The sequence below is a fragment of the Aotus nancymaae genome, unplaced genomic scaffold (genome assembly GCF_030222135.1).
Source record: "Aotus nancymaae isolate 86718 unplaced genomic scaffold, 86718_ANA_hifiasm-v0.15.2.pri h1tg000016l, whole genome shotgun sequence".
Lineage (NCBI taxonomy): Eukaryota > Metazoa > Chordata > Mammalia > Primates > Aotidae > Aotus > Aotus nancymaae.
Window position 1 is genome coordinate 32,633,707 of NW_026988428.1, and position 27,253 is coordinate 32,660,959.

A 27,253-nucleotide genomic window follows, 5' to 3' on the forward strand; every position below is an offset into this window, starting at 1 on the left:
CAAGAGATCAGAATCCCAGGAACCTCCCCCAGCTTTGGCTTAGTCTGTCCACCTTCTACGTGGGGTGGGATCCTCTACTGATGATTTCACCTAATCTTTTTCTCTCCTCTAGACTCTCCAGGGCAGTGGTTCTCAGCCAGGAGTAATTTTTCCACACGGTCATTTGGCAACATCTGGAGACATTTTTGGTTGTGACAGCTGGGGAGTAGGGTGCTGTCATCTAGCATCCAGCAGATGTCAGGGACACTGCTAAACATCTTAGGCTGCATAGGACAGCACCTCAAAACAAATCATTATCCAGTCCAAAATGTCAATAATTCCAGGGTTGAGAACCCTGCTCCCCTGCTCTAGGGCTAAGGAGCTCTTCCTTGGTTTAGTAGGTCTTGGGTGGGGCTACAGCAGGGGATGGGGGAAACGAGAATTTCCTTCTTGGAGGAGCTGGGGAATGGTGGAAGCGGCCTGTTTGCAGCCCACAGAAAGGGCCTCAGGTCAGCTTTTCTCTCATTATCATCAGCCAAAGGGCCCAGCATGGTGGCTCACACCTGTAATCCCAGCTATTAAGGAGGCAGAGATGGGAGGATAGCTTGAGCCCAGGAGCTCAAGATCTGCCTGAGCAATATAGCAAGACCCCGTTCTCCATAAAAAGGAAAAAAAAAGGACAAAAACAGTATAACAACCAAAGAAAACAGAAAGAAACAAAAATGGAGCCAAATTCTTTATATTATATTTTTCATTAATAAATAGGTTTTCTTCATTAAACACAGAACATATAACAGATTGAAACACTCCCCCCTCCCACGAATTCCAAAGACAAGAGTCTATAAAACAAATGCCAGCTGTACTGCCCTAAGGGCAGAAAGTCTGGTGACCCCCACCCAGCCCTGCCCCTGCAGCACCACCACCCCCACACTCTGCAAGAGAAGGGGGTCTGGGGCTTCTCCCTTGGACCCTGGGGACTTAGGTGAGAAGCATGTGAATGTATGATGTCACCTCTCCATGAGGCATGGGCTATGCAAAGATGAGGTTTCCTTCTCATTGGCTCTGACCAGCTCCTGCACTTCCGATTGCAGTTATGAAGCACCTGGGCTAAGCCCCCAAGGGAACTGCCGCTCGGCTTCCCCACTCTCTGTTCCTCTGCTCTTCCTTAGAGGGGACGGGAAGGGCTCAGGGACCCCTCCCATCCCCTGGCCTGCATGGAAACCCTGTGTGGAAGAGGCATGATGCTGAAGGTGAGGCTGCTGTAGACCCCCAAGCCCATGAGGCCAGCATGCCCCCCGTCCCCCACAGCTTTCCTTCCTCTGGAGCTGGGGGGGCACTGGGGTAGTTGCCCTCTCCACAACCTAGTGCCTGGCTTGGGGTATGATGGTTCTCTCTCTGTCAGGTCCTCATGCCGGGCCTGGCTCCTTCCTTGCCCCATTCCTGTCTCCTTCCAAGCCCTCACCGTGGCCATCTGAAAAACTCATGTCCAGTGTCCTCAATTGTCTCATCCTCCCTCTCCCCGTGCCTCTGCACCCCAAGGGAGGAAGTAGGGGGTTATCTCCCCCCTCCAATTTCCACTTCACATAATGGAACAGCTTTTGGCCTTTTCCTTCTTGAAGGTAGAAGAGATGAGTTCAGAGCGACTAGGGAGGTGGAGCAGTCGTTTGGAGAGGCTTCGGACAGGGCTCTTCGGGGGCAGAGGGCTAGGCTTGTTCAGACACACCATGGATGCCGTCCGAAAGATGCTGTGGATGCTCTTTTCTGATGTGAAAGCCGAGCCTTCCAGGTAGATTTCCGCACCCAGCTGCTTGGCTATTGCACAACCCTGCAGGAGGCGGTGAGGACATTAACGCGGTGGCCAAAATGGCTCTGTGACGCTGCCTCTATGTGTGACTCCCCAGGGTCACTCCAGAGGTGACCCAGAAGCAAATCTCCAACCACCACCCTCTACCGATTATTCTATTATTATTATTTTTGGGGGGCATACACCCTGTCTGATTATGCCTCTTTTTCTTAAGATGATGCCCGACTGCACATTATAAATCACCTGGAGTATTCTTAAAACTATATCGATGCCAAACTAAGTGAATCAGAATTTCTGGGGATAGCTAGAGCAGTGGCTAGTGCTGCTAATCCCAGCTACTCAGGAGGCTGTGGGGGGAGGCTCACTTGAGGAGGCCAGGAGTTCAAGACCAGCCTAGGCGGCTGGGCATGGTGGCTCACGCCTATAATCCCAGCACTTTGGGAGGCTGAGGCAGGCAGATCACAAGATCAGGAGATCAAGACCATCCTGGCCAACATGATGAAACCCCGTCTCTACTAAAAATACAAAAATTAGCTGGGTGAGGTGGCTCACGCCTGTAATTCCATCACTTTGGGAGGCCAAGGCGGGCAAATCACCTGCGGTCAAGAGTTCAAGATCAGCCTGACCAACATGGAAAAACCCCATCTCTACAAAAGTACAAAAAAATTAGCCGAATGTGGTAGCACATGCTTGTAATCCTAGCTACTTGGGAGGCTGAGGCAGGAGAATCACTTGAACCTGGGAGGTGGAGGTTGGGGTGAGCCAAGATTGCACCATTGCACTCCAGCCTGGGCAACAAAAGTGAAACTCTGTCTCAAAAAAAAAAAAAATTAGCTGGGCATGGTGGCACATGCCTGTAATCCCAGCTATTCAGGAGGCTGAGGCAGGAGAATCTCTTGAACCAGGGAGTCGGAGGTTGCAGTTAGCCGAGATGGCGCCATTGCACTACAACCTGGTGACAGAGCGAAACTCCGTCTCAAAAAAAAAAAAAAAATGTTTAGGCTGTGGTTGGTGGCTCACGCCTGTAACCCCAACACTTTTGAAGGCAGAGGTGAGTGGATCACCTGAAATCAGGAATTTGAGACCAGCCTGGGCAACATGGCGAAAGAAACCACATCTCTACTAAAAATACAAAAATTGGCCAGGTGCGGTGGCTCACGCCTGTAATCCAAGCACTTTGGAGGCCAAGGTGGGCAGATCACCTGAGTTCGGGAGTTCAGGACCAGCCTGACCAACATGGTGAAACCCTGTCTTAAAAAAAATAAAAAAATTAGCCGGGTACGGTGGCTCACACCTGTAGTCCCAGCTACTGGGGAGGCTGAGGCAGGATAATCACTTGAACCTGGGAGGCGGAGGTTGCAGTAAGCCGAGATCATGCTGCTGCACTTCGGCCTGAGCGACAAAGCAAGATTTCATCTCAAAAATAAAATAATAGAAATTTTTTTTTAAATTATTTTTCAATAAAGATGGGGTTTCACCATGTTGGTCAGGCTGGTCTTGAACTCCCGACCTCAGGTGATCCGCCTGCCTTGGCATCCAAAGTGCTTGATTACAGGTGTGAGCCACCAGGCCTGGCCAGAAATTTTTTTTAAATGTTAAAGAATTCACGGGAAAGGAAGTAGGGAGCTGTAGAAATTTAATTAAAAAAAAAATTCGCTGGAAGTGGGCATACAACTGTAGTCTCAAATAGTAGAGAGGATCGCTTGAGCCTAGGAGCTCTACATTGCAGTGAGCTAGGATCACACCACTGCACTTCATTCTGGGTGACAGAGTAAGACCCTGTCTCAGGCCGGTCACCTCAGGTGATCCGCCCCCCTCAGCCTCCCAGAGTGCTGGGATTACAGGCATGAGCCACTATGCCTGGCCTTTTTTTTTTTCTTGAGACAGAATCTTATTCTGTTGCCTAGGCTGGAGTACAGTGGTGCAGTCTCGGCCTCCTGAGTAGCTGGGATTACAGGTACATGCTACCACAACAAGCTAATTTTGGTATTTTTTGTAGAGATGGGGTTTTTCCATACTGGCCAGGCTAGTGCTGAATTCCTGAGCTCAAGTGATCCTCCAGTGCTAGGATTATAGGCGTAAGCCACCACGTCCGGTGCCCTCCCACCTATTTTTTTGAGATAGGCTCTCACTCTGTCACTAAGGCTGGAGTACAGTGGCACAATCACAGCTCATTGCAGCCTCAACCTCTTGGGCTCAAGTGATCTTCCCACCTCAGCCTCCTGAGTAGCTAGGACTACAGGCACTCACCACTGCACCTGACTTTTTTTTTTTTTTTTTTTTGGTAGAGACAGTCTTGCTTTGTTGCCCAGGCTTATCTCAAACTCCTAGGCTCAAGCAATCCTCCTGCCTCAGCCTCCTAAAGTTCTGGAATTACAGGCATGAGCCACCTTACACCTGGCCTCTTGTATGTGTGTGTGTGAAACTCTAATGAACACCTCTAATGATTCTAACGCAGGTTGGTCAGAATATAATCTTAGAAAGGTGGGCACACACAGGAATAACTCACCTGCTAACTGACAGCACACATCTGGGTAAGCAGGTACCTACCACCTCCCTCCAGGTGACTCCTTTGCTAATTATAACACCAGTTCTCTCTTGCCATAGTGGAAGAGTTTGAGCCAGGGCCATATTTCGAGCTATCTGCCTGTGGCCTTCCCCACTTCTCCCCACAACAAGCGCTTGCGCACACACACCTGCTCATAGGAGATGGGCGCCTGCTTCTGGTGGGACAGCTCCATCAGAGTACTCAGGTCTGTTCGCAGGTCTGTCTTGCAGCCAACGAGCAAAACGCGGGTGCTGGGACAATAATCTAGGATTTCTGTCCTCCACTGAGGGGTCAAACAGGAAGAAGGGCAGGAGAAGGAAGAAGGGAGGAGAGTTAGTGGCAGACGGATGCCAGGAGAAGCCTGGCTGGCAACGTCACACACATCACCTCTCTTATCACCGGCCCAGTCCTCCCTCTGAGTCACAGCATCACCACTGCACTAATTACATCATCTTCCTGCCCATAAGGCCTTTGGGGCCCCCAGAGTGCTGACCCAGGAGCCTGTTTCCGCAGTCTATGGCCCAGTCACCAGAGAGAGCACAGGGGCAATTCTCCCACTCTGCCAAGCATACAGGGCATGGATCTGCCCCCTCACCCCAAAGGGTCTCACAAGTCCAGAATGCCAGGGGAAGCCAACCAACTAGTCTCTTCCCAAGGGAAGAATGTGATCCCAGCATCTTCTATACTGTACTACGTACACAGGGTTTCCTGGGACTCCTCAGCATTGGCGGATCTGCCTAGACTCAAGCATTTCATACCAGCAGCTCAGCTCAGACCTGGCTGGCTTGTCCAGTCTCAGTGGGACTGGGATCAGGGTCTATAGAAGCTGCCTTCAAAAGGTCCCATCCCTGACCCTCAAGTCGTATCACCTAAAGGTTCTCTGACTCTCGATCCTCTGCCACCTGAGTCTTCAACACCACCTTCCCTGTGGGGCCTCTGGCAAGGCAACATGGGATGATAACAAAAAGGGCAGGAGGCAGGGTGAGGAGACCCGAGTTCCAGTCCCAGAGCTGTAGCTAATGGTGTGGCCTCAGGCAAATCTCTTCCTTCCCTGGCCTCCATTTCTTGCTGTTATATACGAGGGGATTTGTGACAAGGTCCCCATGATTCCTTCTTGATTCTCATGCTAAGTCAGATTGGAGAGGTGATCTAGTCTTACCTTCTTGAGTGCACTGTCCACCGTCTCCGGACGGCTGATGTCAAAACATAGTAACACTGCGTCCGAGTCGCTGTAGCAGAGAGGACGGACATTGTCGTAGTAGGGAGATCCTGGTGTAGGCCAGAAAGAGCTGATGGTGAGCCACGGTGTTTCCCCTCCCCAATAGGCCTAAGCCCGAGAGCCCTGGGAATACCATCCTCCATCCCAGAGGATCCACCTGTCTCCCAGGGGAATGTGCTGCAGCTGGAAGCTTGGGACCGCCTGCCAGAAGGTCATGCAAGAATATCATCCCCCTTAGTCCAGAAAAAGAGAAAGAAGGCAAAATAAAGTGGGTGGAGTATAAATTGGCCCTGTCTGGGTCTCCTGCAGTAGGCTTAATTGGAGATGGAGTAGTTTTCTGAGTCACGGAAGATGCTTCCAGCCCCGAGGAGAGACCATGCTTATCTCAGGGCCCCTCTCCTCCAGAGCCTCCTGCTGCCCCGCTTCGCTCTTTTCTGCTCCAGGGTCTCCCCAGCGAAGAGACAAACCTGCCTATTACATAACCCGGCTGCTGCTTTGCCGTGGGGTGAGAACTTTAGGAGGCTGGCAGGGGAGGGAGTGCATCAAGGGTTCAGCGCCCACTTCTCCACCCACCCAGATCGGCTTACACTGAAAAGAGCAAAAGGAAAGCTGTACCCCCTGACCACCACCACCCCAAGATCTCAGGAAGGCAGTCTCTAAGACAGCAGCACCAATAGCTTGGGATTTAGAGGCTAGAGCAAGAGTCCTTCATTGGGAGGGGAATAGGCAATGCAGACCCAGGTGGTCCCATATGGGAGAATGCTAGGGGCTGAGCCTACCCCTCCACCCTGGGGAAGGAGCGATAGCGGATTTGGAACCCAGACAATCCGTGCTCAGAATAGCAAGCAGCCCCTCTCCCTGCACCGCAATCGCCATGGAAACGGGGGGGGGGGAGTCCAAGCTGGGGGGGGGAATTGGTCATTTTAAAAAAAAGGAATACAGGGGAGTTGGGATAGCTGCCTGCTCCTTTAGCAAGACTCCCCCATCCCTTTCTGAGGTGGGGTCTTACCACTGCAGCACTGAGAAGCGGAAGCACTGCAGCACTGGGGAAGGGGGAGGGGAGGAGGCCTCCATTTTGGCTCCAAGCAATCCCCCTCCCCTAAGACTAGCAAGTGAATAACGGGAACAGGAGCAACCCTGACCCCAACATTGGGACGCCCTATCCCACACACCTACACCACTTCCTCCTTCCTTATGGGAACCTAATCTGAAAGAGAGAGTTTGAGAGTAACTGACAGCCTTTATCCTTTTGGAAACTGGGGGGTGGGGGTGTGACACAGGGAATAAAGACAACACTTGCTGATTTTCTCTGATCTGGTTTGGGATTTGAGGGCTGCATTCTGACTGTGGAAGGAGGGAGGAGGTGGGGGGAGGGGGCTTGGGCAGTGGTAGTGAAAAGAGATGAGCTGCAGTAAGATTCTGGGAAGATTGGAAGGTGGGAGGGTACAGCAGATGAAAAACCAAAAAACTATACATCATGCAGTCAAGCTGCTTTCTAGTCGGATCTAGCCAGCATAGCACAACCCAGGAGAATCAGAACCCTGCATCCCAAGTCCTGGAACTGCAACAGGGAAAAGCACACCAGGTTGGGGAATTTTTGTTTAGAGGGTAAAGGCTCATTATCTGTCTCACCATCCCCAAGCCCCAATCTTTTCAGACCTCAGAATTGGAGCATGGGAACAGCTCTTGGAGGAGCAGGACAGTGTACTTATTATATGTAACAGGAAACACCTAGGGATTTATAGCCCCTCTTTAAACTCAGCCTGAAGATGCATTTCTGGAGAGGGATGGATTTTATTTTCTTTCCCCTATTCCCAGCTTTTACTCCTTCATTATAACTCTGAGCCAGTCTATTGAAAAAGGTCTGGGGTACAGAAATAATGGGAAGGGGTCAGAATCAAGGCAAAGGATAGCCTAGCACAAGGGCTTGGGGCTGAGAGGCTTGAAAAACATTTGTTTCTAGATTCTCAAGACAGAGAGCATCTTCCACCTCACCCCAGTAGAGGGAAAACAGTCAGAGCCAACCTCCCCTCTGCCCTGCCCGCCCCTCTTCACAACTGATTATGCCCCTGTATTAAGCCATCTCCCCCATCCTCCAAAACATCGATGATGCATTGCTTCATCCCTGAGCTGCAGCGGTGTGACGAGTGGGGCTGAGCTGCAGCAGGAGGACAGCAGTGGCCCAGGATGGAATGCAGGAGACAAAACTGAGTCTGAGCAATCTTTCCCCAAAGCAGGCTTGTCTCCCTATCCCAACCTGCCTCCAGCAGCACTCCCTCTTCTTGCCTCTTATTTGGCTTTGCTCTGGGGACGTAAAGGGTATATGTGTGTCTGTGTGCGTGTGTGTGTGTGTATGTGTGTGTGTGCATGTGTGTGTGCGTGTGCGCATGCTTGCCTGCTGGGTGGCAGAGAATGGAAATGCAGAAGCTCTGTTTTACTGCCCCCCAGGAATATTCATGGGTCCCTTCACCTCACCATCCCAGCCCTCTGAAGGGTGGAACTAGACCCAGGGAAGAAAGTGGCTCCTAGGGTTTACCCACTCTGCACCCCTGGACGATCCAACAGAGTTGACCAACTGTCACCCCTCCCCACAACTAAGGAATCTTCAGATCCCCTTCTTTCACTTCTCCCCACCAAAGGGGAAAACACTTTCTAAAATACAGCAGCTACACAGCAGACAAGTGGAGGTTGGAAAGGGGCATTTGGAGCCACAATTCTTACCTGAGGTATCCCAGAGACTAAGCTCCACCCTCTGTTCCTCTGTCTCCAAACAGGCTGTGTAATTTTCGAACACGGTGGGCACATAGGTCTGTGAAGAGAGAGAGGAAACATTCACCCCGGGGCACCCCTATCCTCAGATCCTCTGGTTAGTGCTGGCTACACACACACTCAGAAAGACAGTAGTCACAGGAGACAAGAAGCCAGAGGAGGGGATGCCTGGAGCGGAGCAGGAGGGAAGGGACTGTGGAGGCACAGGCACTTTGCTGTGACAGCGAGAAATGTGAATGACACCTCCCCCCATATCCTAGACGATCAGGGACATACACACACAGATTCTTCCTATCCCCAGATTGTGCTTTCCAATTTGAGAGAGCCACAAACCAATCCTAGCTCATCTCCTCCTCTCAAGCTCCCCCGGCCAGGTAAACAGAGGAGCTGCAGAAGAGTCCAGCTGGAGGCAGGCATAGAGCCTTTGAGGAGCAGGTGAGCAGACGGGCAGGGATTACGTCAAGAAGAAACCCCAGACTCTCAAATGCCTCCAGTGCCCTCTCCTGAGAGCAGACTCCAGGGACGCAGGAAGGTGGAGGGGATCTGATGGGGCCTCTGGGTGAAGAGGTGAGGAGGAGCCAGCGGGGCGGCAGAAGTGGGACAGGTCTCAGGGGAAGCTAAGGCAGGGCAGTCCTCCAGCCAGAAAGCAACTGAGGATGGGAAAGCCTCAGAAAGCGGCTGAGGATGGGCTGGGGCTGGGGGGGCCACGTCTCCTGGGCAGGTGGAAATCTACCCCAGGGCGGGCACGGGGACAGGCAGGGAGAAAAGCCGGCCAGCGGGGGGGCGGGCGGGCAGCTCACCTCCGGATAGCAATCCTTCGCTAACACTTGTAACATCGCGGTCTTCCCACACTGCACGTCCCCGACCAGAACGAGTTTACATCTGGCCACGACTGGCTGGGGGGCTCGTCTCTCTTTCATGGTTGCAGAGTCCGCGGGACTTGAACTCCGATTCAGAGGAGAGGGTTGCGCCAGGTGCGTCTGAGAACGCCAACACCGCCGGATCCCCTGCCTCCCTCCAACTGAGGAGGAGGCGAGCACAGCTGCCTTATATTTCTCTGGCAGAGCCAATCACAAGAGGAGGCGGACTCTGTTACGCCCAATCCCTGAGGTGGGATCCCCTCCGGCAGCCAATGGATCTGAGGATCTGAGTCAGCGCCCTCTTCTTCCCTTTCCTTTCTCTTAAAGCTGAACCGTTGCTTCGCCCTGAAGGGGGATTCCCACGTTGTTTTGCATTTGTATTAGGAAGGGGAAAGGGTACTGGAAGCCACATAAAATGATCTGGCGTGTCCACTAATTCGTGTCCTAAAACAAACTAGCTATGGAAGCAGGAAGTGAGGTCAGGCTGGAGTTTCAGGGACTGTCCCAGGTGGGTTACAAGAGCAGGACCTGCTTAGACTATAGACAGGTGTGTGTGTGTGTTGGCGGAGTGGGGTTGGGGGAGGTGGCCCAGAGCTTCTCTGACTTTTTTTTCTTTTTTTTCCTTACATCTTTTACGTAGAGACAAGAGTCTCACCATGTTGCCCAGGATGGTCGGTCTTGAACTTCTGAGCTCAAGCAATCTGCTTGTCTCAGCCTCCCAAAGTGCTAGGACTACAGGCATGAGCCACAGCGCCTGGCTTTTTTGTTTTTTCTAATTCCCATCCAAACCAGTTCTTACTTTCCCTCCCAATATCAGCTCCTGCTGTACGCCTTTTATTTTTATTTTGTTTTATTTTTTGAGACGGAGTTTCGCTCTTGTTGCACAGGATGGAGTGCAGTGTTGTGATCTTGGCTCACCACAACCTCCTCCTCCCCAGTTCAAGTGATTATCCTGACTCAGCCTCCCGGGTAGCTGGGATTATAGGCATGCGCTATCACGCCCCGCTAATTTTTGTATTTTTAGTAAAGACAGGGTTTCTCCATGTAGGCCAGGCTGGTTTCGAACTCCTGACCTCAAATGATGTGCCTGCCTCCGCCTCCCAAAGTGTTGGGATTACAGGTATGAGTGACCACGCCTAGCCTGTACCCCTTTTAAAGCCTTCTTTTCTTCAAGAATCACCTTCACCACCAGAGAGAGAGAGAGAGAGAGAGAGAGAGAGCGCTTTCTAGAGTCATCCAGAAAAAAAACACACATCACCTGGCCCAGAGATGGGTAGAGAGAAATGAGGGACTCTGGCAAGTGGGGATGGGAGAGAGGAAGAAGACAAAGCAAACACAGTCGCTGTCTGTTTGGCCAGACAGCCTCTCACCCATGCCTGGCAGGAGCTGCTTAGGAGTGTTTGTTCTGTGGTCTGGGCTCAGCTTCCTGGATGAATCAGGCACAGGTCCAGTTCCATGTTAACGCCCACTGAAACTGATGAACTAATGTGTGTCAGCTGGTTAAAGTCCAGACTGGACCTAGGATTTTGATTTTGGGATTAGAAGCTCTCAGACAATCTAAGGTTGAGATGAGCTACATAACTTCTTAACAGACCTGACCGGTGGGGCCCCTGTATTTTGAGGAGCTTCTCTACTAGACAGAACTATGGGCTGCCCATAGCTTAAATAAACCACTGATTGTCCAGGAATCAAGACTATCCAAATAAGAACTCCTGGGGATTTGTGATTGAAGGAAGACCAACCTTGGGCAAAATTGAGAGTAGTCCCTTCCCCTTGTAAAGCGCAGCGTCTCTGGGGCATGCCCTGAGTCTTGCTTCATCTGAGCTTTACTTTTTTTTGATACAGAATCTTGCTCTGTCACCCAAGTTGCCCAAGTTGGAGTGCAGTGGCATGACTCACTGCAACCTCTGCCTCTCAGGTTCAAGCTATTCTCCTGCCTCAGCCTCCTGAATATCTGGGATTACAGATGCCTGCAATCACACTCAGCTAATTTTCGTATTTTTAGTAGAGATGGGGTTTCGCCATGTTGACCAGGATGGTCTTGGTCTCTTGACCTCGTGATCCACCCGCCTCGGCCTCCCAAAGTGCTGGGATTACAGGCATGAGCCACCACGCCCCAGCCTGGGTTTTACTCTTAATTCATAGTCCTTGCTGCCCCACCCAGGGGTAGTTTCCTTGTGACAAAGGATGCCTGAAAGCCTTCCACAGACCTAAAGGGACAGATCTCTAAGAGTGAGATTTCCAGTGCCCACTCTAGGCAGTTAGGAGAGTAGATGTTATTTTGGGAATATAGCCTAGCCAGTGTTCCTCCAGTCAAACCACGTGGCTCTGGGGCCAAGGCCTACAACTGCTCTCCACCCATGTCCTAAGCTCCATTCACTTCCAGGGACGGGGAATGGCCTGAGGGAAACTTTAGGGTGGAAAGGGCATCCTTATCCAGGTGTTGCCCTTAGCTGCCTGCCCTCCTCTCCCAGGCTTTCTGAAGGTTTCTGCCCTCTACCTCCCCCAGGCCTCATCCTCCATCCTCAGATAATGTTCTGTCGATATAATTCGTCCTCTTCTTGCCCTTTTCCAGCAGCCTGACCGCCTCTCTGAGCTGTCTATAAGCGGGGTTTGGGAGAGTTCCAGGAACAGCTGTAAGATCATGGACTGCCTCAATCTGGAATCCTTTCCCTCAGCCTGACCTTCTCCTTCTGTATCCTCCTGTCCCCTACCTTCAGTCTCATCTGGACCTAGTTCTGGAAGCATCAGTAGAGTTCCCATACGTCCTCTTAACCCTTAGCTGGGTTCCCTCCAATCACAGCCCCAAAAGTGTTAGCCTTCTCAACATGTTCTCTACCAGCCTCCCCCTACATACACCATCCATCCGCCACTCCAAATAAACATTCAGAAAAAGTAAAAACTGTTCCTGCTGCCAGGCACAGTGGCTCACACCTATAATCCCAGCACTTTGGGAGGCCAAGGCAGGCGGATCATGAGGTCAGGAGATCCAGACCATCCTGGCCATGGTGAAATCCCGTCTCTACTAAAATACAAAAATTAGCCAGGTGTGGTGGCGCATGCCTGTAGTCCCAGCTACTCAGGAGACTGAGGCAGGGGAATCACCTGAATCCGGGAGACGGAGGTTGCAGTGAGCCGAGATCACACCACTGCACTCTAGCGTGACGAAAGAGCAAGACTCCGTCTCAAAAACAAACAAACAAACAAACAAAAAACCGTTCCTGCTAAACAAACAGCTTCTTCTGGCTTCTAAGAACATTGCCATACCTGAGCTCCTCTAAGACAGAAATTCTGAGAGCTGGTGCCAACACTGATTCTTCCCTAAGTGGCTGCATTTCAGGGTCAAGTAGCAGAAAACCTGAGCAATGATACAGAGCAGCCTCCACCATGGCTGAGGCTCAAGATGTGTCTCCAGGGATATTTTGTGGGTCATATGTTTATGGGTTTTAGTGGAAAGGGTGTTATGTGTGTGTGAGCGTATGTGTTAGATCAGTGGGCAGGGAGGTAACAGGAAAAGGATGGAACCAACATGCAGTAGGTATAGGCCTTGGACCTTGCTTTGTATTTAACAAGTTGTGTGTCTTTGGGTAAGTTACTTCTCTCTCTGGGCACCTATTTACTTAAATGCGATGTGAGGAATTTAACTAGAGAAGTTTTTGTTTGTTTGTTTGTCTTTTGAGACGGAGTCTTGCTCTGTCCCCCAGGTTGGAGTGCAGTGGCGTGATCTCGGCTCACTGCAACCTCTGCCTCCCACCCAGTTCAAGCAATTCTCTTGCCTCAGCCTCCCAAGTAGCTGGAATTACAGACATGTGTCACCATGCCTGGCTAATGTTTTTGTATTTTTAGTAGAGACGGGGTTTCACCATATTGGCCAGGCTTGTCTTAAACTCCTGACCTTGTGATCCTCCCACCTCAGCCTCCCAAAGTGCTGGGATTACAGGCATGAGCCACCATGCCCAGTAGAAGGAGTTTTTAGATGTTACTATTATTTTTTTGAGATGGAGTTTTGCTCTTGTTGCCCAGGCTGGAGTGCAATGGCATGATTTGGGCTCACCATAACCTCCGCCTCCTGGGTTCAAGCGATTCTTCTGCCTCAGCCTCCCGAGTAGCTGGATTACAGTCATGCACCACCATGACTGGCTAATTTTGTATTTTTAGTAAAGACAGAGTTTCTCCATGTTGGTCAGGCTGGTCTGGAACTCCTGACCTTGTGATCCACCCTCCTCGGCCTCCCAAAGTGCTGGGATTACCGGCATGAGCTACCAAAACCAGCCTACACCTCTTTTAAATAACTTTATTTAAAACTCCATAGCCAAGACCCGGTGTGGTGGCTCACGCCTATAATCCCAGGATTTGGGGAGGCTGAGGTGAGAGGATCACTTGAGCCCAGGAGTTTAAGACTGGCCTGGGCAATAGAGTGAGATCCCCCATCTCTACAAGAAAAATTTAAAAATCAAATAGAAGTCTGTAGCCAGATTAATACATTAAGATGGCTCTTCCTGGCCAGACACAGTGGCTCACACCTGTAATCCCTGCACTTTGGGAGGCCGATGTGAGTAGATCACTTGAGGTCAGGAGTTCGAGACCAGCTTGGCCAACATGGTGAAACACCATCTCTGCTAAAAAAAAAATTAGCCAGGTTGGTGGCAGGTGCCTGTAATCCCAGCTACTCCGGAAGGTGAGGCAGGAGAATAGTTTGAACCTCAGAAGGCGGAGGTTGCAGTGAGCCAAGATCGCGCCACTGCACGGCAGCCTGGGCAACAGAGGGAGACGCTGTCTCAAACAAACAAAAACAAAGGTGGCCCTTCCCTATCAAGATCAGAAAACTTTAAAACAAGGTTATAGTTGAAAACATTATGCCAAGGTGAAAGAAGCCAAACACAAAAGACCATAGAGCCTATATCCCTTTATATGAAATGTCCAGAATAGGCAAATCCAAAAAGACAGAAACTAGATTAATAGTTGCCTAGGTCTGTAGGGTTGAGGAGGAAATGGGGAATAACTGAAAAACCATCGAATTGTATAGTTCAAACTGGTGAATTCAGGCTAGGTGCAGTGGTTCATGCCTGTAATCCAACACTTTGGGAGGCTGAGGCGGGCAGATCACTCAAGCTCAGGAGTTCAAGATCAGCTTGGGCAACATGGTGAAACTCCATATCTACAAAAATACAAAATTAGCTGGGCATGGTGGCACATTCCTGTAATTCCAGGTATTCAGGAGGCTGAGGCAGGAGAATCGCTTGAACCTGGGAGGTGGAGGTTACGGTGAGCCCAGATAACTGCACTGCACTCCAGCCTGGGCAACAAAAGCGAAATGCCATCTCAAAAAAAAAAGAAAAGAAGGGCCGGGTGAGGTGGCTTATGCCTGTAATCCCAGTACTTTGGGAGGCCGAGGTGGGTAAATAACGAGGTCAGGAGTTCAAGACCAGACTGGCCAAAATTGTGAAACCCTGTCTCTACTAAAAAATACAAAAATTAGCTGGGCGTGGTGGCTCATGCCTGTAATCCCAGCTACTTGGGAGGCTGAGGTAGGAGAACTGCTTGAACCGGGACCCAAGAGGCAGAGGTTGCAGTGAGCCGAGACTGCGCCACTGCACTCCAGCCTGGGCTACAGAGCAAGACTCCAGAAAGAAAAGAAAAGAAAAAGGCCGGGTGCGGTGGCTCACGCCTATAATCCCAGCACTTTGGGAGGCCGAGGCGGGTGGATCATGAGGTCAAGAGATCGAGACCATCCTGGTCAACAAGGTGAAACCCCGTCTCTACTAAAAATACAAAAATTAGCTGGGCATGGTGGTGCACGCCTGTAGTCCCAGCTACTCGGGAGGCTGAGGCAGGAGAATTGCTTGAACCCAGGAGGTGGAGGTTGCGGTGAGCCGAGCTCGCACCATTGCACTCCAGCCTGGGTAACAACAGCGAAACTCCAACTCCAAAAAAAAAAGAAGTAAAGAAAAGAAAAGAAAAAGAAATTAAGAAGAAGAAAACATAAAAAAAAAATAAAGAAATTAAGAAGAAGAAGAAAAAAGATTGGTGAGGGAAGACTATGGATGTAGCAAACTTCTAAGCACACCCAAGGACTGAAGAATCAATCCAATCCACTGGAACAGATGATTCAGGGTGGGGAGGTGTAGCAGCTTGTCTGAAAACATAATCAGAAAGAGAAATCTGCCAGGCACGGTGGCTCATGCCTGTAATCCCAGCACTTTGGGAGGCCGAGGCAGGCAGATCATGAAATCAGGAGATTGAGACCATCCTGGCTAACACGGTGAAACCCCATCTCTACTAAAAATACAAAAAAATTGGCCAGGCATGGTGGTGCATGCCTGTAGTCTCAGCTACTGGGGGCCTGAAGCAGGAGAATTGCTTGAATCCAAGAGGCAGAGGTTGCAGTGAGCCGAGATCTTGCCACTGCACTCCAGCCTGGGTGATAGAATGAAACTCTCTCTCAAAAAAAAAAAAAGAAAGAAATCTACTGCTAAAATATTTTTAAGCTGGGCGAAGTGACTCACACCTATAATCCCAGCACTTTGGGAGGCTAAGGCAGGTGGATCACAAGATCAGGAGTTCAAGACCAGCCTGTCCAACATGGTGAAACCCATCTCTACTAAACATCCAGAAATTTAGCCCAGCGTGGTGGCGTGTGCGTGTAATCCCAGCTACCAGCTATTCAGGAGGCTGAGGCAGGAGAATCGCTTGAACCCAGGAGGCAGAGGTTGCAGTGAGCCAAGATTGCACCATTGCACTCCAGCCTGGATGACAAAGTGAGACTCTATCTCAAAAAAAAAAAAAAAAAAAAAAACCGTTAAAAGCACTTCAAATCCAAAGGCATAGGGATTTGTAATTTTTTAAAAATACATATACATATACCTGTATGTTGTTCTTGATCATCAATGTCCTCCAGTCAAAAGACCACCAGCAGATATCTGTAGTTGAACAAAATTGGGTTTATTGAGTCACTTCTGTTATTTCTTTTTTCTTCTTTTTTTTTTTTTAAATAAGACAGGGTTTCACCATGTTGGCCAGGCTGGTCTTGAACTGCTGACCTCAGGTGATCCGCCCGCCTTGGCCTCCCAAAGTGCTGAGATTACAGGCGTGAGCCACCACGCCCAGCCTCTGTTATTTCTTTTCTTATTTTTTTTAATACCTCTGTTGCCCAGGCTGGAGTGCAGTGGTTTAATCACAGCTCACTGCAGCCTCGACCTCATGGGATGAAGCAATCCTCCCACCACAGCCTCCTGAGTGCACTATAGGCATGTATTACCACACCCAGCTAATTATGTGATGTGTTTTTTGTTTTTTGTAGAGACGGGTTCTCACTGTGTTGCCCAAACTGGTCTCAAATTCCTGAGCTTTAGCAATCCCCTCCCATCTTGGTCTCCCAAAGTGCTGGGATTACAGGAATGAGCCACCATGCCTTGCCTTTTCTTTTCTTTTTTTTTTTCTGAGACAAAGTGAGGCTCTATCCCCCAGGCCGAAGTGCAGTGGCATGCCTTTCCTTCTTTTTAAGACTAGGTCTCCACTGGGTGCAGTGGCTCAAACCTGCAACCCCAGCACTTTGGGAGGCTGAGGCTGGTGGATCACCTACGATCAGGAGTTCCAGACCAGCCTGACCAACATGGTGAAACCTCATCTCTACTAAAAATACAAAAATTAGCCAGGCGTGGTGATGCATGCCTGTAATCCCAGCTACTCAGGAGGCTGATGCAGGAGAATTGCTTCAACCCAGGAGGTAGAGGTTGCAGTGAGCTGAAATCATGCCTTTTCACTCCAGCCTGGGTGACAGAGCAAGACTCCGTCTTATAAATAAATAACAAAGACTGGGTCTCAATTTGTTGCCCAGTGTACAGTGATGCAGTGGCAAGGTCATAGCACTTAAACTCTGGGACTCAAGTGATCCTCCCACCTCAGCTTCCCAAAGTATTGTGATTCAAGGTGGGAGCCATTGTGCCTGGCAGACTAATTTCTTCTTCTCTTCTTTTTTTTTTTTGTCTGTTTTTTGAGATGGAGTCTCGCCCTACTGCCCTGCAGTGCAATGGCATGATCTCGGCTCACTGCAACCTCTGTCTCCTGGGTTCAAAAGGTTCTCCTGCCTCAGCCTCCTGAGTAGCTGGGATTACAGGTACCTGCTACCACATTCAGCTATTTTTTGTATTTTTAGTAGAGACGGGGTTTCACCATGTTGGCCAGGCTGGTCTTGAACTCCTGACCTTGTGATCCACCCGCCTGAGCTTCCCAAAGTGCTGGGATTACAGGCGTGAGCCACCGTGCCCAGCCAGCAGACTAATTTCTCTTTTTTTGAGACGGAGTTTCGCTCTTGTTACCCAGGCTGGAGTGCAATGGCATGATCTTGGCTCACCGCAATCTCTGCCTCCTGGGTTCAGGCAATTCTCCTCCCTCAGCCTCCTGATTAGCTGGGATTACAGGCACGCGCCACCATGCCCAGCTAATTTTTTGTATTTTTAGTAGAGACAGGGCTTCACTATGTTGGCCAGGCTGGTCTTGAACTCCTGACCTTATGATCCACCCGCCTGAGCCTCCCAAAGTGCTGGGATTACAGGCGTGAGCCACCGCGCCCAGCCAGCAGGCTAATTTCAATAAGAACGTATGCCATGGTGGAACTGTGGCACATCCAATAAATGAGTATTAGAAAGGACTTAGGATTTGTACTCAGAACATGTGGTGATTTGGGGAAGAGGTGAAGGAAGTGAGGCTTTGCTTGGGATTGGATGCTGGTCAGAAAGTGGAGTATCCAGGAGGCAGAGGCTGCAGTAAGCCAAGATCGTGCCACTGCACTTCAGCCTGAGCAACAGAGGGAGACTCCATCTCAAAAAAAGTAGAGTATCAGTAAATCTGTCCTGTACAAGGTGGAAGGAATAAAGCAAGGCTAAATGTGCTTGGTAAAGAAGCGGCACTGGCTCACGTTAGCCTGGATGCACGGATGGTTCGTTGTTCTTGTGGTTTTGACGATGTTCTTGTTTCTGCCTTTTTCAGATATAATTACTGAGAGATCTTGTTTCTGTCTTAATCTCTTGAGGTCAGTCACAGCGTGACCTTGCCTGATGTTGGTATTCTGTGAAATGCTTATGGAAAACCAAAGCATTGCTGAGAGTGCCAGGCAAGTTCCTGGCTGCTGGGAGCTGTTTTCTCCTTCTCAGCTCTTCTGCTCCTCTTCCTGGGAGCTGGGCATTGTTACATAAGTGATGAGAGAGAGCTAAGGAAAAACAAAAAGAAAGAAGAGAATTTCCCAGGAAAACTTTCTGGAAGAAGTAGCACTGAGCTATGATGCAAAGCAAGAATAGGATACTGAGAGGTGGGCCAGAGCACAGGGAATGTTCTGGGAGAATGGGGTGGCTTGGAAGCAGGAATGGAGGCCTGGGGAAGAGGACCAGTGCATGTGTGTATATGTGTGTGTGAACAGGAGGAGAAAAAACAAAAAAAACAAGCCACCTGAGCTGGACTAAGAATGAGGAGGGAGGCCAGGCGCGGTGGCTCATGCCTGTAATCCCAGTACTTTGTGAGGCTGAGGCAGGTGGATCACCTGAAGTCAGGAGTTCAAGACCAGCCTGGCCAACATGGTGAAACCCTATCTCTACTAAAAATACAAAAATTAGCCAGGGGTGGTGGTGGGTGCCTGTAATCCCAGCCGCTTGGGAGGCTGAAGCAAGAGAATTGCTTGAACCAGGGAGGTGGAGGTTGCTATGAGCTGAAATCGTGCCACTGCATTCCAGCCTGGGCAACAGTGTGAGAATCTGTCTCTGAAAAGAGAAGAAGGAGGAGGAGGAGGGGGAGAGGAAGAAGGAGAAGTAGAAGGAGAGGGAGAAGGAGAGGAAGAAGGAGGGGGAGGGGAGGGGGAGGGGAAGGGGAGGGGAAGGGGAGTGGGAGTGGTATGGGGGAAGACTGACGCCCTCTCAAACTTAAAGAAAAAATTAAAAATTAAAAATAAATAAATAAATAAATGAAAAAAAATAATTAGGAGGGAGGATGAAGGTGGCTGAGGATGGGGCCAGAGTGAAAATAGAGGAAGGGGCCGGGTGCAGCAGCTCATGCCTGTAAATCCCAACACTTTGGGAGACCAAGGCAGGAAGATCACTTGAGCCCAGGAGTTGGAAACCAGCCTGATCAACCTATCAAGACCCCGTCTCTACAAAATCAAAAAACAAAAAACTAGCCAGGCATGGTTATGCACACTCCTATAATCCCAGCTACTCGGGAGACTGAGGTGGGAGGATCGCTTGGGCCTGGGAGATCCAGGTTGCAGTGAGCTGTGATGGAACCACCGAACTCCAATGTGGGTGACAGAGCAAAACGCTGTCTCAAAAGATAAAATTTAAAAAACAAAACAAAACAGATGAAGGCAGTGAAGATAGTAAAGAAGCCTGTGTTCCTTCTGGTTCCTGCTGAGTTGGGGATGGGGAATGGAAGCACAGGGAGGAGCAGAGGGCAGCTGGAGGGAGCTCAGAGTAGCCGCACTTGGTGAACAGGAGACTGGAGACCACACGCAAGCCTTCTGCCTTCTCTTGCCACTACACTAGCCCAGGGTTCAGCCAAGACTAAGGTGAACACTTGCTGGGTGAATGGGAGAGAGTAATTCCCAGGCAGGAAAGGACCTCAGGAGCACAGGAGTGAGCTGGAAAATGATGTGGACTCTGAGCCAGGCACACTTCCTCTCCAGTTTCCCATCTCCTCATCCTCCCAGGTAGCAGGGATTCTTTCAGTCTGTTTTACCCTCCTTTTCTTTTCTTCAGACTGAGTCTCGCTGTGTTACCCACGCTGAAGTGCAGTGGCACAATCTCAGCTCACTGCAACCTCCACCTCCCGGGTTCAAGTGATTCTCCTGACTCAGCCTGCTGTTATCCCGGCTACTCCGGAGGCTGAGGCAGGAGTCACTTGAACCTGGGGCGACAGATCGAGACTCTGTCTCAAAAAGACAAGTAAATAAAACACCAGAAAGCATATAGACAATGCTTATCAGTCTTCCTGTGGGGTCAGGTCCACTTTTTTTTTTTTTTTTTGAGACAGAGTCTTGCTCTCTCGCTAGGCACCAGGCTGGAGTGCAGTGGGGCAATCTCGGCTCACTGCAGCCTCTGCTCCTGGGTTTAAGTGATTCTTCCGCCTCAGCCTCCCGAGTAGCTGGGACTACAGGCGCACAACACCACGCCCGGCTAATTTTTGTATTTTTAGTAGAGAAGGGGTTTCACCATGTTGGCCAGGATGGTCTCGATCTCTTGACCTCGTGATCTGCCCCCTCAGCCTCCCAAAGTGCTGGGATTACAGGCGTGAGCTACCGCACCCAGCCACACATTTTTTTTTTTTTTAAGACAGTCTCGGCCAGGCGCAGTGGCTCATACCTGTAATCCCAGCATTATGGGAGGCCAAGGCAGGTAGATTACTTGAGGTCAGAGGTTCGAGACCAGCCTGACCAACATGGAGAAACACTGTCTCTACTAAAAATACAAAAATTAGCCGTGTATGGTGGCAGATGCCTGTAATCCCAGCTACTTGGGAGGCTGAGGCAGGAGAATCACTTGAACCCGGGAGGTGGAGGTGGTAGTGAGCTGAGATCGTGCCATTGCACTCCAGCCTGGGCAACAAGAGTGAAACTCTGTCTCAAAAAAAAGAAAAGAAAAGAAAGTCTAACTCTGTTACCTAGGCTGGAGTGCAGTGGCATGATTACGGCTCACTGCAGCCTCTACCTCCTGGTCTCAAGTGATCCTCCCACTTCAGCCTCCCAAGAAGATGGTACCACAGGTATGTCCCAGCACACCTGGCTAATTTTTGTGTTTTATGTAGAGATGGGGTTTTGCCATGTTGCCCAGGCTAGTCTCTAACTCCTGGGCTCAAGGGATCTCCTACCTTGGCCTCCCAAAGTGCTGGGATTACAGGCCTAAACCTCCTTGCCTGGCTTTTTTTTTTTTTTTTTTTTTGAGATGGAGTCTCACTCTGGTGCCCAGGCTTGAGTGCAGTGGCATGATCTCAGCTCACTGCAATCTCCACCTCCCAGGTGCAAGTGATTCTCCTGCCTCAACCTCCCAAGTAGCTGGGACTACAGGTGCACATCACCACGCCCAGCTAATTTTTTGCATTTTTAGTAGAGACAGGGTTTCACTGTGCTAGCCAGGATGGTCTCAATCTCCTGACCTCGTGATCCACCCGCCTCGGCCTCCCAAATTGCTGGGATTACAGGTGTGAGCCACCGCACCAGCCTTTTTTTTTTTTTTGAGACAGGGTCTCACTTTGCCATCCAGGCTTGAGTGCAGTGGTGCGATCATGGCTCAATCTCCTGGGTTCAATCAATCTGCCCACTTCAGCCTCTTTAGTAGCTGGGGCTACAAGCATGTGCCACCATGCCTGGCTAATTTTTTTAAATGTATTTTTTGTAGAGACAGGGGTCTCCCTATGTTGCCCAGACTGGTCTTGAACTCCTGGGCTCAAGTAGTCTGCCCACCTCAGCCTCCCAAAGTGCTGGGATCACAGGGCTGAGCCACTAAGCCCAGTCATCAAGTCTATTTTGAAGAAAATCCAACTTCTTATCCTGGTTCATAGAGCCATACACGACCTGTGCTTGCCCCCTGGCTGACCTCACCTCCTTCAGTTCTCTCATCAGCCACGTTAGAGAACTTTTTTAAATTCCTCCAATAATGGTTTTCAAACTTTTCTGTTCACAAGTCACAGTCAGAAATGCATGTTATATCACAATCCAAAACATACATTCATGTTATATTTAGAGATATAGATATATCAATATATATTATGCTATATATATATCTCTGCATGCGTATATAGATGTCTCCTAAACGCTCCTGAAACATCTACCTTTACAATGCACTCTGATAATTTTCTTTTCTACTTCTTTTTTATTTTTTGAGACAGAGTCTTGCTGTCACCCAGGCTGGAGTGCAGTGGCATGATCCTGTCTCACTGCAACCTCCGCCTCTGGGATTCAAGTGATTCTCCTGCCTCAGCCTCCTGAGTAGCTGGGACTACAGGCACGCACCACCATGGCCCAGTTAATTTTTGTATTTTTAGTAGAGATGGGGTTTCACCATGTTAGCCAGGATGGTCTCAATCTCCTGACCTCGTGATCCACTCTCCTGAGCCTCCCAGAGTGCTGGGATTACAGGCGTGAGCACCGCACGCAGCTACCTCATTTTTGGATGCTTGTCAGGACTCACTAAATTGATTTCACTGTCCACTGTGCTCACACACAAGCTTATACTCAGGGCCTTTTCACTGGCTGTTTCCTCTGCCAACAATGCCCTTCTCCCTGACTGCCCCCATTGGCACCTTTTCATCCTTTAGATCTCAGGTTGTCTCCTGCCCAGAGAAGTCACCCAGCCTGAAGTAGCCACCTGATCCTTCTCTTTCATGTTCTCAGTATGGCCTTTTTCCTCTGATATTTTTCTAGTTTATGTTTTTTGTTGACCTATTTTTTGTTGATTGTCTTTCTCCCTCACCATGATAAGGTGGACTCTGTAGGTGCAGTGACCTTCTCACTTTGGTATCATACCTACAACAGTGCCTGGGGACAGCAGATACTCAATATTATTAGTAGACCATGGGAATGGGCTTAGTCAAGACTCTTGCTCTTTTGGGCCTCGGCATTCTCCTCTATACAGTGTGAGGTCAGAGCCACTCCCCAAGAACCCCTCCAGCTCTGTCAATCCAGTTTCCAAGAAACACCAAAGGATGTGCTCCAGAAACCCCAGGGTTGGGCCAGTGGGTGGGACAGAGATGCCTAAGCAGTTAACTGAGCCCAGATACCAAGAAGGAGTCTTGCTTCCAGGCTGCTGAAAGCCAAGGATATAAACCCAGGCACACAACAAAGAATAGAAAGGCAGAACTGGAGCCAGCCAGACATAATGAAGACAACTGTGTTGATGTACTTCCCGTGTGCTAAATGCTCTGCCTGCATCACCTCATTCAACGCTTGGTCCTCTAAGGGTGGAAGAGGTGGTACAGAACATCACGATGCATTCGGGCTCTGGAGTCAGCCAGATCAGATTCAAAACCCAACTACAACACTTGCATAGGCAGCACAGATGGAGAGTGCAGGCTCGGGCCACACTTACATGGGTTTGAATCCTGGCCCTGCCAGTTACTACTTACATGACTCAGGGTAAATCACTCAACCTCTCACTGAACTTTCTTATATCTTTTTTTTTTTTGGAAATGGAGTCTCACTCACTCTTTCACCCAGGCTGGAGTGCAGTGGTGCAATCTCAGCTCACTGCAACCTCTACCTCCCAGGTTCAAGCAATTCTCATGTCTCAGCCTCCTGAGTAGCTGGGACTACAGGTGTGCGCTACCACACCCGGCTAATTTTTGTATTTTTAGTAGAGATGGGTTTCACCATGTTGGCCAGGCTGGCCTCAAACTCCTGACCTCAAGTGACCTGTCCACCTTGGCCACTCAGAGTGCTGGGATTACAGGCGTGAGCCACAGCGCCCAGCCTGAGCTTTTTTTATGTCTTAATGAGGATGGCATTCATTACATTACCTCATGGTCTTTCCAGCAAATCTCTGGAAAGCTTTCCTGGGGATTAGGAAATTTAAACAAACTTGGAATCTCCCGCTGGCCTCTGTCCTACCTGACCCTGTGGGCTCCTGGCCTCTGAGTATAGTTTGCCGGTTGGAAGGCTTAAAGCTGAGGTCTGAGTCCAGGGTTTAGCGCTTAACTAACTTGTGACCTTAGATAAGCTACAACCTCTTCGAGCCTCACTTTTCTAAGAAGGACTTAGGATTTCCTGAGCCAGCCTCAGGCTCCCTAACCTCAACACTTTTTCTTCTTTCTCTTCCCTGAAGGAGAGAAAACAGAATTGCCACAAAGAGCCCTAAACTCTGTTATCATTAAGAATTTTAGGGGCTGGGCACGGTGGCTCATGCCTGTAATCCCAGCACTTTGGGAGGCTGAGGCGGGAGGATCACGAGGTCAAGAGATCGAGACCATCCTGGCCAACATGGTGAAACCCTGTCTCTACTAAAATACAAAAATTAGCTGGGCATGGTGGCACACGCCTGTAATCCCAGCTACCGGGAGGCTGAAGTACGAGAATTGCTTGAACCCGGGAGTCGGAGGTTGCAGTGAGCCGATGTTGTGCCACTGCACTCCAGCCTGCCGCCTAGCAACAGAGCAAGACTCTGTCTCAAAAAAAAAAAAAAAAAAAAAAAAGAGAATCTTGGCCAGGCATGGTGGCTCTACCAAGATTCTAACACTTTGGGAGGCCAAGGCAGGCAGATGGCTTCAGGCTAGGAGTTTGTGACCAGCCTGGGCAACATAGGGAGAACTTGTTTCTACAAAACATAAAATAATTAAAATAATTAGCTCGGCATAGTGGTGGCCACCTGTGGTTCCAGTTACTCAGGAGGTTGAGGCAGGGGGATCACTTGAGCCCAAGAGGTCGAGGGTGCAGTGAGCTGTGGTGGCACCATAGCACTCCAGCCTGGGTGACAGAGTGAGACCCTGTCTTGAAAAAAGAATCGGCTGGGCATGGTGGCTCATGCCTGTAATCCCAGCACTTTGGGAGGTGGGGGCGGGTGGATCACCTGAGGGTATAAGTTCAAAACCAGCCTGGCTAACATGGGGAAACCCCATCTCTACTGGAAATACAAAAATTAGCCAGGTGTGGTGGCAGGTGCTTGTAATTCCAGCTACTCGGGAGGCTGAGACAGGAGAATCACTTGAACCGGGCAGGCAGATGTTGCAGGGAGTCGAGATCCCGCCATTGCACTCCAAACTGGGTGACAAGAATGAAACTTTGTCTCAAAAAAAAAAAAAAAAAACCTCTTTCTTTTCCAGCTTTCTCCAGGTTGAATAATGAAAATCCCGTTTTTTTTCTTTTCTTTTCTTTTCTTTTTGAGACAGAGTCTCACTCTGTTGCCAGGCTGGAGTGCAGTGGCACAATCTTGGCTCACTGCAACCTCTGCCTCCCGGGTTCAAGCGATTCTCCTGCCTCAGCCTCCCGAATAGCTGGGACTAGAGGCACCTGCCACCACACCTGGTTAATTTTTGTATTTTTAGTAGAGATGGGGCTTCACTGTGTTGGCCAGGATGGTCTTGATCTCTCAACCTCGTGATCTGCCCCCCTTGATCTCTCAAAGTGCTGGGATTACAGGCATGAGTCACTGTGCCTGGCCTCTTTTTTTTTTTTTTTTTTTTGAGACAGTTTCTCTCTTGTCACTCAGGCTGGAGTGCAGTGACACAATCTCCACTCAGGTTCCAGTGATTCTCCTCCCTCGGCCTCTCAAGTGGCTAGAATTACAGGTACCAACCACCACGCCCAGCTAATTTTTGTATTTTCAGTAGTTTCACCATGTTGGCCAAGCTGGTCTCAAACTCCTGACCTCAGGTGATCCTCCCGCCTCGGCCTCCCAAAGTGTTAGGATTACAGGTGTGGACCACCGCACCTGGCCAAAAATCCTCTCTTGCCCTCACAAATCTAATTTTTACTCCCCTCCCACATCTCTCCTTTGCCACCTCCCTGTATCACCTGTGTCTTCTGACACTGGCAACACCAAGCCCAGCTTCAAATCCCTCTGGCTGGGGTTCGAACTGAGTTTAGCAAAAGAGGGCTGAGAAATAACCCTGTGTCCCATAGACCTCTCAGATCCAGGGAATCAATGGCTCCATTCCTGAGGTCTGTGCCACTAGGAAGGCACTGTGCTAAGTGTTGTTGGGGCTCAGAAACCAATATCCCAAAATATCGCGTTTTGTCATCCTGAACTGAAGAAGCCTCAAGGTCTCTCTGACCTTCTTCCCACCCACCATCTCCCAAAGTGAACTTCCTTTATCTGCCTGAGATCCAGACCCACCAAAAGGAACAACTGTTTTTCCTTCCCCTCTCTGTAAGAACAAGAATGTAAGTAACCGCACCTGCACAGACTCTTTTGCAAGATAATGTACAGGTTAGTCTCTGTTCCCCAGATGCATTCATTCTCTCTAGTAATCTCCTCAACAGAATTCCTCTTCTCTGCCTCCCATCCCATTTTGTTAGAATAGTATACAAGCTCCCGACCCCTACCTGGGAGTGGGCGCTCATCATGATTCTCCTCATTTACATCTGTTAAATACATTTGCATGCTTTCCTTCCAATTAATCTGGCTTTTGTGAGTTGATTTTTCAGCGAAGCCTCAGAGGAAGAAGAGGAAAGTTCTTATTGGTCCTTATGGTGCCCTCCTTGCATGATTTCATGTAAACCTTTCGGCAACTCTACTAAATATAATACTATAGTATTGATGGTGAAACCTAAACATAATTGGTGGGGTGCAGGGTTCTAGGTTCATCTGACTCTGTTAGGGAAACAGTGTAAAAGAGCCAGGCTGACTTTCTTTTTTTTTTTTTTGAGACAGAGTATCGTAGCCAATGGCAGTATCGTAGCCAATAAGGTTTATCCGAGGTGCGATTATTGCTGATTGAAAACTTATCCCAATACCCTGCCATGACGGCTTGAAATATGCTAATTGAAAACTTTTCCCAATACCTTGCCATGACAGCTTGAAATATAGTAGGCATTGGCAATTTTTGACAGTCTATACAGAGACTAAATTATATATAAAAAAAAAAAAAAAAACAGAGTCTCACTCTGTCGCCCAGGCTGGAGTGCAGTAGCACCATCAGGGCTCACTGCAACCTCTGGCTCCCGGGTTCATGCAATTCCCCTGCCTCAGCCTCCAGAGTAGCTGGGATTACAGGCGCGTGCCACCATGCCTGGCTATTTTTTTTTTTTTTTTTTTTTGAGTCGGAGTTTCGCTCTTGTTACCCAGGCTGGAGTGCAATGGCACAATCTCGGCTCACCGCAACCTCCGCCTCCTGGGTTCAAGCAATTCTCCTGCCTCAGCCTCTGGAGTAGCTGGGACTACAGGCGCATACCACTATGCCCAGCTAATTTTTTTTGTATTTTTAGTAGAGACAGGGTTTCACCATGTTGACCAGGATGGTCTCGATCTCTTGACCTTGTGATCCACCCGCCTTGGCCTCCCAAAGTGCTGGGATTATAGGCGTGAGCCACCACACCCGGGCTTTTTTTTTGTATTTTTAGTAGAGATGAGGTTTCACCATGTTGGCCAGGCTGGTCTTGAATG

At 49.6% G+C, this 27,253-nt stretch overlaps 1 protein-coding gene and 1 pseudogene across 1 annotated transcript; one reads left to right on the forward strand and one right to left on the reverse strand.

Moving 5' to 3' along the window:
* Positions 1-702: 702 nt before the first annotated feature.
* On the reverse strand, positions 703-9,342 carry RND1 (Rho family GTPase 1). The gene is made up of 5 exons (XM_012441345.2): positions 9,120-9,342; positions 8,272-8,359; positions 5,491-5,600; positions 4,480-4,614; positions 703-1,804 (listed from the first exon to the last, which is right to left on the reverse strand). The coding sequence occupies exons 1-5, from the start codon at positions 9,237-9,239 to the stop codon at positions 1,559-1,561; spliced, it is 699 nt and encodes a 232-aa protein (XP_012296768.1). The 5' UTR covers positions 9,240-9,342; the 3' UTR covers positions 703-1,558.
* Positions 9,343-26,524: 17,182 nt separating this feature from the next.
* On the forward strand, positions 26,525-26,712 carry LOC135275587 (U4 spliceosomal RNA; annotated as a pseudogene).
* Positions 26,713-27,253: the final 541 nt, after the last annotated feature.

Bases quoted from the DNA above. Each gene is read 5' to 3' on its own strand.
- RND1 (XM_012441345.2), bottom strand. From the start codon at position 9,239: ATGAAAGAGAGACGAGCCCCCCAGCCAGTCGTGGCCAGATGTAAACTC. The intron at 8,360-9,119 runs GTGAGCTGCCCG...CTCTCTTCACAG, and splicing joins CGAAGGATTGCTATCCGGAG to ACCTATGTGCCCACCGTGTT. The intron at 5,601-8,271 runs GTAAGAATTGTG...GGCCTACACCAG, and splicing joins TAGTCTCTGGGATACCTCAG to GATCTCCCTACTACGACAAT.